This window comes from Gadus morhua, chromosome 22 (genome assembly GCF_902167405.1).
Source record: "Gadus morhua chromosome 22, gadMor3.0, whole genome shotgun sequence".
Taxonomy (NCBI): domain Eukaryota; kingdom Metazoa; phylum Chordata; class Actinopteri; order Gadiformes; family Gadidae; genus Gadus; species Gadus morhua.
Genome location: NC_044069.1, coordinates 23166804 through 23178604, shown reverse-complemented (window position 1 = coordinate 23178604; position 11801 = coordinate 23166804). Strand labels below are relative to the sequence as shown.

At 42.1% G+C, this 11801-nt stretch overlaps 1 protein-coding gene and 1 long non-coding RNA gene across 3 annotated transcripts; both read left to right on the top strand.

The window, feature by feature from the left end:
* Window positions 1-1139: 1139 nt before the first annotated feature.
* LOC115536028 (uncharacterized) lies at window positions 1140-2271 on the top strand. Its single transcript, XR_003974594.1, has 2 exons — window positions 1140-1244; window positions 2025-2271. It is a non-coding gene; the product is annotated as an uncharacterized LOC115536028 (long non-coding RNA).
* Window positions 2272-3752: 1481 nt separating this feature from the next.
* LOC115536027 (uncharacterized) lies at window positions 3753-11535 on the top strand. 2 transcript variants are annotated; one of them, XM_030347683.1, is made up of 4 exons: window positions 3753-10401; window positions 10598-10705; window positions 10831-10892; window positions 11001-11535. In XM_030347683.1, exon 1 carries the CDS (start codon window positions 3945-3947, stop codon window positions 9402-9404), a length of 5460 nt encoding a protein of 1819 aa, XP_030203543.1. In that variant the 5' UTR covers window positions 3753-3944; the 3' UTR covers window positions 9405-10401; window positions 10598-10705; window positions 10831-10892; window positions 11001-11535. The 2 variants fall into 2 exon arrangements, with proteins under 2 accessions (XP_030203543.1, XP_030203544.1); XM_030347684.1 differs by having other exon boundaries at window positions 3753-10462.
* Window positions 11536-11801: the final 266 nt, after the last annotated feature.

Below are 11801 nucleotides of genomic sequence, written 5' to 3'. Positions count from 1 at the left end.
TTTACGTGCGTTTACCCTCCACTACAGCCCTGGTAACAATCAATTATTACTGAGAGAAATATATATTCAAATTCTAGGTACAAGTCGAGAGATATGTCAGAAGTTCATGAAGACTCTCAAAGCAGCATTTGATGCAACCAGTCTTTTTGTACATGTCAAATACGCATACGATTAAACACTCTATAACTCTGTTACTCATACATTCAAGAAGGCTACACTGCTCGATTATTGTCGTTTTAAAAGGCGACTGACAGATTGTGTCAGACATACAACCACCTACTACTACCTGTTCAGAACGATATATAGGCCTATAGGCTACGTTATTATCATGTCAGCGTTGATCTGAAGGAGCACGCGATACAGCGGCTCGTGGCGTGACAGCCTTTAAATACCAGCCCAGACGACACGAGCGTCATTCCACAGATGAAGACAGTCGGGTAAGTCACATATAATTATATGAACCTGTCTTTATACAGTTTATTTCGATAATCTTCTTTAAAAACACTGATAAGTATTTAATTGATATATTAAAACCAAACGAAAATGATATTGGCGAATTAAATGTTGTGAACAGCGGCAGAACATTCGAAAATAAAAGCGGTTAGCCAAAGTTTGCGCAGTCACTGCGTCACATTAGTTACCGTAACCCGTTCAATGGAAAGCAGAGTCCCAAATATACGCTAAGTCCCTTTTACTGGCCGCTTTGGCTACACGTTAGGCAAATGTATAAGACTTGTCTCAAATAACATTGGTCTCAAATCTTAAAGAAGACGTTTCGTCTAGAAGATGACGACGATAACGCAGCAATAAACGGAATGCAACCGCCTTTGTTCTTAAACGAGAACAAGATTGAAGCGCGAGCGAACGTAAAAATGCCACTGAGAAAAAAGTAGGCCTACAACCTGAAATTCAAGCGGTCAGTTGTTAAACAAAATGTTAAACTTCAATAATTGTTGGTAGTCAAGTTATATAGGCCATTTAATTAATCTCTCAACAGCGTAAGCATACCACATTGTAAACCATACCACATTGGCGGGAAAACACATCGGCGGGAAAACACGGCATACGCCATGGATTCAGCCTCGTACGCGCTCGCGTGTGTGTGTGTGTGTTTAACTCTTTCTCTCTTTATAGTAGTTTCATGTCGTTTATATGTTCAATTTAAAAGAAAAGATAAACCTAGTCTAATATGTTGTTTCATCTTCTAGAGACCATCCAGAGAACTCATTGCTTCGGTTTGATTGGTGAGTAAAAGCAAATCTGAACTCCGTTACTCAGATGCCTGTGTCTGGCTATGTTTATAACTAGCAGTGTTAGCCTTTAGTCAACATTAAGGCGAGTATAAGGTGAATAGACCCATAGATACATATATAGAACACTAGATGTCTCGAACGTCACCACTGGCGGCCAGCTTACCACAGTCAGCTGCTCACCCATAACATTGCGTTGGAAGTGGTACACTTTTTAAATAACCATAACTTGCTGCATTTTTATAAACGCCAGAGATGTAGTTATGACACATTGTATTTGTTAATGACCCTGCATACTTTAATGACACTGCAAAGCGTTTGTAAATCGGTTGAAAATTGAGCAAGTTATGGTTCTCTCTCTCTCTCTCTCTCTCTCTCTCTCTCTCTCTCTCTCTCTCTCTCTCTCTCTCTCTCTCTCTCTCTCTCTCTCTCTCTCTCTCTCTCTCTCTCTCTCTCTCTCTCTCTCTCTCCTATATATTAATAGCCTAATAATATATAATTATCTGGGGCTCATTAATATAGGCTAATATTAAGCACAGAGGAACCATTTGTATTGCAGTCCCTCTATTATATACTGGGCAGTGTTTGTAACTGACATTAGTTAACAGATTATTTTCTTGTGTGTATGTCTGCCTTTTATCATTATAACTAAGTACTGTGTATACCAGCCAATGTTGACAGAGACATGCTGAGCAGATTCATGCAATTAATTTAATTAAGTTAATGTTTGTTTTCTTTTCTTTCCGGTTTAAACACTGTACATGAACAAAGAAGACGTCTATTGGCCCTGCAGCCTGCTGTTTTTTTTACCATCCAAACCCCCCTACCCCATCTTTCTCGCTACCCCCAAACCCCATCTCCTCTTATGGCGTTTTTGATGTCTCTTTTTTGAGACCGCTCAGTAAAACGGCTTGCCTATCCTCTACCTGTCTCTACCCTATTTCTCTCTAACTTATTTACCGCTATCATTACGGCATTCTCATTTCTAAAGTACTTGAAATGAACAAAAAAACCGAACTAATAAAAACCCTGAGCCAATGAAAAACCCAGAGCCATTGAAAAAAACCCAGAAACTTGAAAAAAAAAAAAAATCTTTCTTTTTGAAATAGAAAGTACCATCTCACTACAAACTGGTTTGTTTTGAGAAATCTCCTCCTGTACCTATTGTCACACTCTGTACCTACTGTCACACTCCCTGTAGTTCACGCTGAAGAGATGCCAAAGAAAAGCAAAAGATCCCAAGCGGCTAAAGTAAGGTGGAGTAAGTCTGGTGAGTTTCCGCTCAAAACACAAGCTGAACATGTGCAGAATTGTGATCCTGACAGCAACAGAGAAGTACATTTTCCTGACCATTCTCATGCTAATGTGACATGTGTGTTAGCATCCTACAGTCAGAGCCATCATAGATATATTGATTCAAAAAACAGTCAGTGCACCTGTAACTCTGTGACATTTCTAGCTTTCCTGCACGAGTTACATCACCTGCAAAGCGCAGACCTTGATCAGATTTTGGATCGCGGCCATGCAATGTATGCCCTTACACTGGGACAGTTATGTGTCGATGGAACAATGGTGCATGGACACTTGAATATACAGGAACTCCCTGAGATTGTTTTTGGCCAAAGACAGCAGCATGTGCTGACAAAGTGTAACTCAATGTATGGAACGTTTGTATCTTCTCCTGAAGTAGGCGAATACCTCAACCTTGCAGCGAGACTTCAGTGCTTGACCTCTGACGTGAACTCCGCTCTGCTGGTAATGACCTCTCAGTGCATCGCTGTTTTCCGAGACCGGCATGGAAGGTATGGCTATTTTGACCCACACACTAGACGACCTGATGGACTTCCCTCTGGCCCAGATGTCCCCGGCACAGCTGTCATGTTGACTTTCACGCGTTTAAATGACCTGGTAAAAAAGTTGATCGCAAGCTTTACTATGTTAGGCTCCAGCCCTTATGCACCATATGAGCTCGTTCCTGTGCTTTTTAACAGTGAGGATGAATTCTCTGTGGATGGAGTTTTGGCAAATGTAGACTCTAATGCAGATACTGCTGAGTGCACTCCCTGTGATGAAATATCAGACGCAATTGAACTCATGCACGTTTGTAGCGGTGAAGTTACGGTGGAATGCGATACATCTGACAAACCCCAACAGATGCCAAATCTATCAAAATATTCAAAAGAACAAAGGGTAAGGTTCGAAAAAAGACTAAAGGCTTTGGAGGTGACGAAAGCTAAACATAGCAAAAATGTTGAAAATGCAAAACAAAAAAAATATAGAAAAGAGAGGGAAAGGTATGCTAAAGATAAATATGTCGACAAAAAGAGATCCTGTGAAACCAACAGTTACAGAAAAAAAAAGATGTCCTACATAGTCACTCGCTATCAAAGAGACTCTAACTATAAGCAGAGGCAGAGGGCATACATAAGAAACTGTTCAATTCAAGACAAAGGGTATAAGCAGAGGCAGAGGTCATATATCAGAAACCGTTACAGGCAAGACAAAAGCTTTAATCAGAGGCAGAGATCATATATAACAAACCGTTACAGTAAAGACAAAAGCTTTAATCAGAGGCAGAGGTCATACACCAACAGCCGCTATCGCTTAAATGCTCATTTCAGGCAAACCCGAAAGTCTTATATTACCAATCGTTATGAAAACGACCCTGCATTCAGATCCAAACAGAAAGAAACAATGAGACGACGCATGCGCGATAAATATAGTAACAACCGTTCGTTTGGCATGACTTACAACATGTATTGTGCAATGAAAATAAGACAAAAGTACAGAAACGTAATCAGAAGACCCAACCAAATGGATGACAGTCGGCCGAACCAAATGGATAACAATGTGATCACGGATGCTATTGAGGTTTTTCGATCCAACATCAAAAATGGGCCGACCTTTGCGTGTACAGTTTGCCACCGTGCGTTGTTTGCAAATCAAGTGCGATACTGCGATAGGTCAAAGTATACTCAGAACACAGATGTTGTTGAAACCTGCCTTACAGGGAAGTTTGTTCACGTTTGTAACGATTCTTGTGAAAATCCAGAGCAGTGCAATGTACCAAATGAGAGAAAGAGAGAGTGGATCTGTCACTGTTGTCACGAACATCTTAAAAATGGCCGCATGCCACAACTCGCCATCGCAAATAATTTACAGCTCGCAGATATTCCACCTGAACTGTGTGACTTAAACATATTGGAGAGACATCTCATTAGCAAATACATCACGTTTGCCAAAATAATCCCGCTTCCCAAAGGTCAACAACGAGCCATTCATGGCAATGTAATATGCGTCCCATCAGAAGTGCAGGAAACTGTCAATGCCTTGCCCAGACTTAGAAGTGAATCTCAAGTCTTGAGAGTGAAGCTAAAGAGACGTTTGTGTTATAAAGGTCATCAGCTATTCCAAACTGTAACCTGGACTAAACTAGTGAGGGCTTTGCTTAAGCTTAAAGAGGTCCATCCACAGTACAACGACATAACCATCAGAGATGACGCTGAATTATGCGATCCAACTCTAGATGAGGACGAAGAGACTGAAAGCATAGATGACACGGATTTTAATGCTGAAGATATGATGGAAATCGACAGCTTTGAGAACGGTGCACTTTGCGAGGCAGAACCTGAAAACAATGAACAGGCTATTGATTCAATTGAATTAAGTCAGCAGTCAAACAGCAATCAACAGGAGGGTGATGAACCTAATGGCGGCATTGCTCTCGAGTCATGTCTGCAGCCAACTGACATTTCAGAGGAAATTTTGAGCTTTAGCGAAGGAATATATTCGGTTGCGCCCGCTGAAGGAAACAAACCAGTAAGCTTTTTCAAAACTCCTAACCTTGAGGCGATGGCTTTCCCCGTTCAGTTTCCGACGAGCAAAAACACAATCGATGAAGAGCGTCCGAAGAAATTAACTCCCTGCAGTTATTTCAAAAGTAGACTGAGCTGCATCGACGACCGTTTTGCAAGAGATACAAACTATTTGTTCTTTGCACAGTTTGTACAAGAAATATATCAGGCCACCTCCAGCATGTCAATACAATTGCGCAAAGGAAAACCGTATACCCGCGACGGTCGCAAAATAAACAATGCAATGTTGCAAGACAAACACGAGGTTGAAAAACTGGTACGTAACAAAGACGCAATTCGATTCATGAAAGTTTTGCGAGGCAGCCCCGCCTACTGGCAACAAACTACCAAAGACTTGTTTGCGATGATAAGGCAATGTGGAACGCCGACTTTCTTTTGTACATTTTCTGCAGCCGAAATGCGCTGGAAAGAAATAATTACCGCTATTAAAACTCAACAAGGCGAACAAGTGAATTTCGATGAGCTCGACTGGTCGTCCAAATGCGATATTTTGCGAAGTAATCCTGTGACAACGATGCGCATGTTTGACAAACGCGTTGAAGCGCTGTTCAGAGATTTGATCATGTCACCTGCACAACCCATCGGCAAAGTCGTTGATTACTTTTACCGTTTAGAATTTCAGCACAGAGGTTCCCCTCACATACATTGTCTCATTTGGATAGAAGGAGCGCCAGTGTTTGAGGAGGACTCGGATAAGACGGTTTGCGATTTCATTTCCAAATACATCACCGCCGAGATGCCTGATCCAAACACGCAACCTGAACTTCACAAAAAAGTTAGCGGGGTTCAAATGCACAGCAAGACACACTCAAAGACGTGTATTAAATATCTCGGTGCCAACTGCCGTTTTGGATTTCCGAAATTACCTTCCCCCGAGACGATGATAGTAAGATCTGAAGAATGTGACGGTGAAGATGAAAGAACGTCGGTGGCGACAAGAAAGCTCACAGCACTAAACCGGTTGCTTAACAATCCCGAGAGCGAATCTCTGAGTTTAGAGCAGATATTGTCCTTGTGCGATCTTACAGTTGACCAATACCAGGATTGTCTCCGTGTTAAGGCAAAAAAAAGTGAGGTGGTACTAAAGCGTGATCCCAAAGAATCTTACGTAAACGGCTATAATCCAACACTGCTCTTAGCGTGGGACGCAAACATGGATATACAGTATATTCTAAACCCGTACTCTTGCATTGCCTATATCTGCAGCTACATCAGCAAGGCCGAGCACGGTTTAAGCGAATACCTTAAGACAATGATTGAGAACTCAAATCATGAAAATCTCAATGAAAGTGACGAGATGAAACAAGTGATGCAGGCGTACTCCAAAAAAAGAGAGGTCAGTGCTCAAGAGTGCGTCGCTCGTGCATGTAGTCTGAACATGAAACGGTGTTCCCGCAGCGTGATATTTGTACAGACCGATGACAACCCGCTGAAAATGAGTTATCCCATGTCGCACCTAGAGAACAAAACACCAGACTCGGTTAATGTGTGGATGACAGGCTTACCCGACAAGTACAAATCGAGACCAGAATCGCCAGAGTTTGAGTCAATGTGTTTGGCTGATTTCGCTGCCACTTGTAGAATTGTCTATGGCAAACAGGCCCAAGGTGCAAAAGCTATTCCCCTGCTCAATGAAATGGGATTCGTTCAGAAGAGAACAAAGGATAAGCCCGCTGTCATCAAGTATTACCATGTCTCGCAGGAAAAGAAACCTGAGCAATTTCACGGCACATTGCTAAAGCTTTACCTGCCTTATCGCTCAGAGACACAGCTCAAGTCCATAAACTTCCCCACTTACAAGTCCTTCCATGACCATGCAGGCGTTCAGCTACCTGGTTCACAGTACGCCGAGCTAGTGTCTGACATTGTGAAACGAAACCGAGAGAAATATGAGAAACACAGGGAAGACATCGATAGTGCCATCGCAGAGTACGAACAGAATGGTTGCATAAGAAACGAATGGTGTAATCTGGCTCCTGAATGTGAACTGCAAAGGTTAGAGTGCATTGAAGAACTTGACGCGAGACCAGCCGATGAGGATAACGTCCAAGAGAATGTGCCAGACTACAACCTTAGGTCAGAAAATAGACCAGAAGGTGCCATCATGAGTGAAGCCCCTGAGATGGATCCGACAGTGTTGAAAGAAATGTATCGAAGCTTAAACCAAAAGCAGGCGTCTGTTTTCTATGCCGTCAGAGACTGGTGCATAAAGCGTGTCTGTGGTTCAAATGAAGAACGGTTCTTCTATTATATCAATGGCGGTGCAGGAACAGGCAAGTCCCACCTCATCAAATGCATCCACGCAGAAGGATCCAAAATATTGTCTCGACTTCCCCGTAACGCAGAAGAAGCCGACATTTCCAAACCTTCCGTACTCCTCACGGCTTTCACTGGTACTGCGGCGTTCAACATATCCGGCGTGACATTGCATAGTCTCTTCAAGCTACCGAGAAATTTAAAGCCTCCTTTCCAAGGCCTTGGCAATAAACTAGACGAAGTCAGGGCAGATCTTTCAAATGCTGAGATACTAGTCATTGATGAAGTATCTATGGTCTCAAAGTATCTGTTTGCCTACGTAGACATGCGATTGAAACAAATTAAGGGAAATCAAAGACCTTTTGGTGGAATGTCGGTTCTCGCCGTTGGAGATTTTTATCAACTTCCCCCGGTCAGACAGTCGAAACCGCTGTGCGTGTACGATCCCACTCGAATCGACCTCTGGCGTGACCAATTTCAGATAATCACATTGACGGAGATCATGCGCCAGAAAGACGATGTCGCTTTTGCCGAGACGCTAAACCGCATCCGCGTCAAAGAGAAAGATGATGTATTGTCAGGACAGGACAAAGCTTTGCTCTCACAGGCTGTCACGATTCCAGCACTCTGTCCAAAAGACATACTGCATATTTTTGCCACAAACAAACAGGTTGATGCCCATAATTCAACAACGCTAGCGCTGTTTCACTCGGACATCATGAAGATAGATGCCCACGACTATAAGAAAGATCCCAAAACCGGAAGAATGGCAAAACAAGCTACACCTTTTCACGGGAACAACCGAGAGCTCGCTGACTCATTGAAACTTGCCATTGGTGCACGCGTCATGCTTACCAGAAACGTCAATGTTCAGTCTGGTCTGTGCAACGGAACTTTTGCGTGTATTGCGGAAATAGTGATCAGTGACGACGGTCCACATGTCAGTAAACTCGGTCTAGAACTGGATGTGTCGAGAAATCCCAACAATGTAAGTGCAGCTGACAATATTGTGTACATTGAGAGAGACGAAGAGAATCTGAAGCAAAGGGGAGTGGTTCGCAGACAGTTTCCTCTAAAACTTGCGTTTGCGTGTACAATACACAAGGTTCAAGGTATGACCAAATCCTCAGCAGCAGTATCGCTAAAACACATCTTTGAACCCGGCATGGCCTATGTGGCTCTCAGCAGAGTAACTTCCCTCAGTGGACTACATATTCTCGATTTGGATGAGAAAAAAATATATGCCAATCCAGAAGTTCACACAGGTCTTGCGAGCATGACAGAAGCTTCACTTCAGCACATTATGCCTCTATTTCATATCTCGGCGACATTAAACCGACAGGACGTTCTCACCGTCATCCATCATAACACCGAAGGACTACCGGCTCACGTCGCTGACATCAAAAGTCATCATGAACTTTGTCTCGCAGACGTCCTCTGTCTAACAGAAACACACCTGCAAGGATCTTTTGTTTCCGAAAGTATCCACTTGGAAGGTTACACGTTGTTTCACCGTAATAGGAATGTCTCTTACACAAACTGCCCTCACATTTCAAACAAAAATGGTGGCGGAGTTGCTATTTATGTGAGAAACCACATCCGAGTCAGTGAAAAACGCTACATACAGAACGCTACAGATATCGAGTTTACCGTCATTAAACTAGAAGCCCCGTTCATTGCGCTGATTGCTGCCGTCTACAGGCCTCCGAGCTACAGTGTGCACTTATTTCTAAAAAATTTGCAAAGCCTTTTAGATTCACTCGAAGTCATGGATCATCACCCAATCATAGTGTGCGGAGACTTCAATGAAAATCTGTTGTCCGGTGCAAACAAGCCGATTTATGAACTGTTTCGTGCTAAAGGTTACGCGCAACTTATCACCGCTGCTACCACGGATAAAAATACACTGTTGGACAGCATTTACATCTCCCGACCGCAGCGATGTCTCCATTCTGGTGTCCTACAATCGTATTACAGCTACCACAATCCTGTTTACTGTACACTAACATCAGAAAATGTATAAATATCAATTAAGTGTCAAACAACAAAGCATTGTGAAATGCATTGATCGTTGCAAATTGAGTTCATGAGATAAAACAGATTAAAGTTAAAGTAAACAGTTATTCATTTTTTCTCAAAATATCACTCAAACAAAAATATCACTCAAACAAAAATATCACTCAAACCAAATATCACTTGAAAAATACTGAAATTAGTTAATGGGTGGGATTGTCCTGTCAGCCAAGCTGCAACATCTGCCTGGCTGAGGGAGGGAGGGATGGAGGGACAATCTCATCTAAAAAAGCAAATTGATTTCATGCGATAAAACAGATTAAAGTTAGATTAAAGTCATTCATTTTTTCTCGAAATAAGCAAATTGATTTCATGCGATAAAACAGATTAAAGTTAGACTAAAGTCATTCATTTTTTCTCGTAATATTACTCAAACAAAAATATCACTCAAACCAAACATACGAAAAATACTGAAATGAGTAAATGGGTGGGATTGTCCTGTCAGCCAAGCTGCAACATCTGCTTGGCTGAGGGAGGGAGGGATGGAGGGACAATCTCACCTAAAACAGTCCAAAAAAATTTCAAACAAATGTAAAAATGGTTTAAAATAAATATTATATTGTTCTGGGCGGCAAAGTTAAAATGATCCACACATAGCAAACTAAAGGAAGTTGAGCTTTTAATATGATCCCTTTTAATATCAGCCTTGATATCACATAAAATAGAATTTTACACGTCCCAGATTCTTACAGGGCTTCAGGAAACGCAGGTAAGTACCTTGTAACTCGTGGAATTGTAAGGATTTGTTATCGCTCCTGCAGCACTTCTACTTCACTGTACTTAAAACATTATTTTGTCTTTGAGTTTGTCGTTATGAGTGGCTCCCAGCTGTCCGGAGGGAGGCCCTGGAGCTCAAAAATATCACCAGTGGACCAGGCACCCCCCCCCCCCACAAACCGTGTGCCACGCAAAAAGCCGGACAGACAACAAGCCTGACAGACAGAGAGGTCAGAGAGGGACCAATCAGTGGTCATCATTGTCCTTTACAGTTCTCTGCAATGGTGACATGTACGTCACTATGTATTTCTAATATAAATGTTGTATGACTCTTATAATGGTTCTGTAATGGTTTGATTGTTATCGGTTTTCCTCACCTATCCATTGTAAGATGAATAAAACATGCACATTTGGATGTGATTTCAGGCTATGGGAGGGGTTGAAGATGGACCTGGAATGGATGGGCCTAGTGACACTGGCGAGGCCGAGTGCAGAAGCGACATTCAATCATTTTGAGATGGACCCGAGCATTTTGTAAGTACAATTTATAAATTGAATTGCATGCACACCATAAACAGTTGATGGAACTTATAATGTGAAAACCATGTATGTGACTAATTGCTGCTGCTCTTTTCTCACTTGGCCTGTGTCGGGTTGAGGGTCTGCATGGAGAGTTCAACTGAAGTGAATCAGTAGCAGCTCTACTCTGCGACTCATATCTGTAAGTAGAGTTTATTCTTAACGTTTGGACTCGTGTCTTCTGTTGGTGATTAAATGCACAGTTGGTTCATGTTGTTTTATCGTAACATTTTCCTTTTTATCTTTACAGCAGTCTACTTTGAAAGAGTCTACTTCTTCTGCAAATGGAGAGTTCAACACAACAAAGACACGACTGTTGCTGTCAGTCATCCAGCTGGAGACAGGACTCACTTCCAAAGCAAAGAAAGGATTTTCTGCAGAACTCCCGATGCAAACCCCAAAGACAGCTAACCCCTTCTTCAGGACCAAGAACAGGTTAACTCCAGGCAGTCACTGCCCTTTGTCACCTGGCTACTCACTGGCGAGTCACTCATGAACCAGAGACTCCCAAAACCCTCCCACTAACCAAATACACACACACACACGTGTCGCATGCTCAGCCGTCCTGGTAGGGGATCTCTCTTTGACTTGGCCTACCTAAAGGTTTCTCCTTTTTCCCCTAATAAGGGTTTTAAAGAGTTTTTCCTTTAATGCTTGGAGAGTCTAAGGCTGATGATGCAAGACACACAAATGTGTGATAGTCTGATGGGACCCAAAGTTGAGCTTTGTTTTCATGTTAGTTTTATGCTTTGATATTTTCATGTAATAAAATGTAAATGAAGTGACTAAAAAAATGTATCATGTCTGATTAACCAAGAGGTACGTGGGCATTACAAATGGTTTGACTCAAAGGTTTACATGGTGGAGCATGTCGTAGCAACTCAAGTAATCAACTGAGTGTGAGGGAGCTATTTCTGTAGGTACAAGCTTATTGCAACCTCACATCTTGTGCGCATTATTCAACATTTCCAAACTTTTCAGTCTTAATATTCATTTGTTAATTCAATTTAGCTTCAGTTCTTCTAAATTCAGAATCATTCAATTGTTCAGT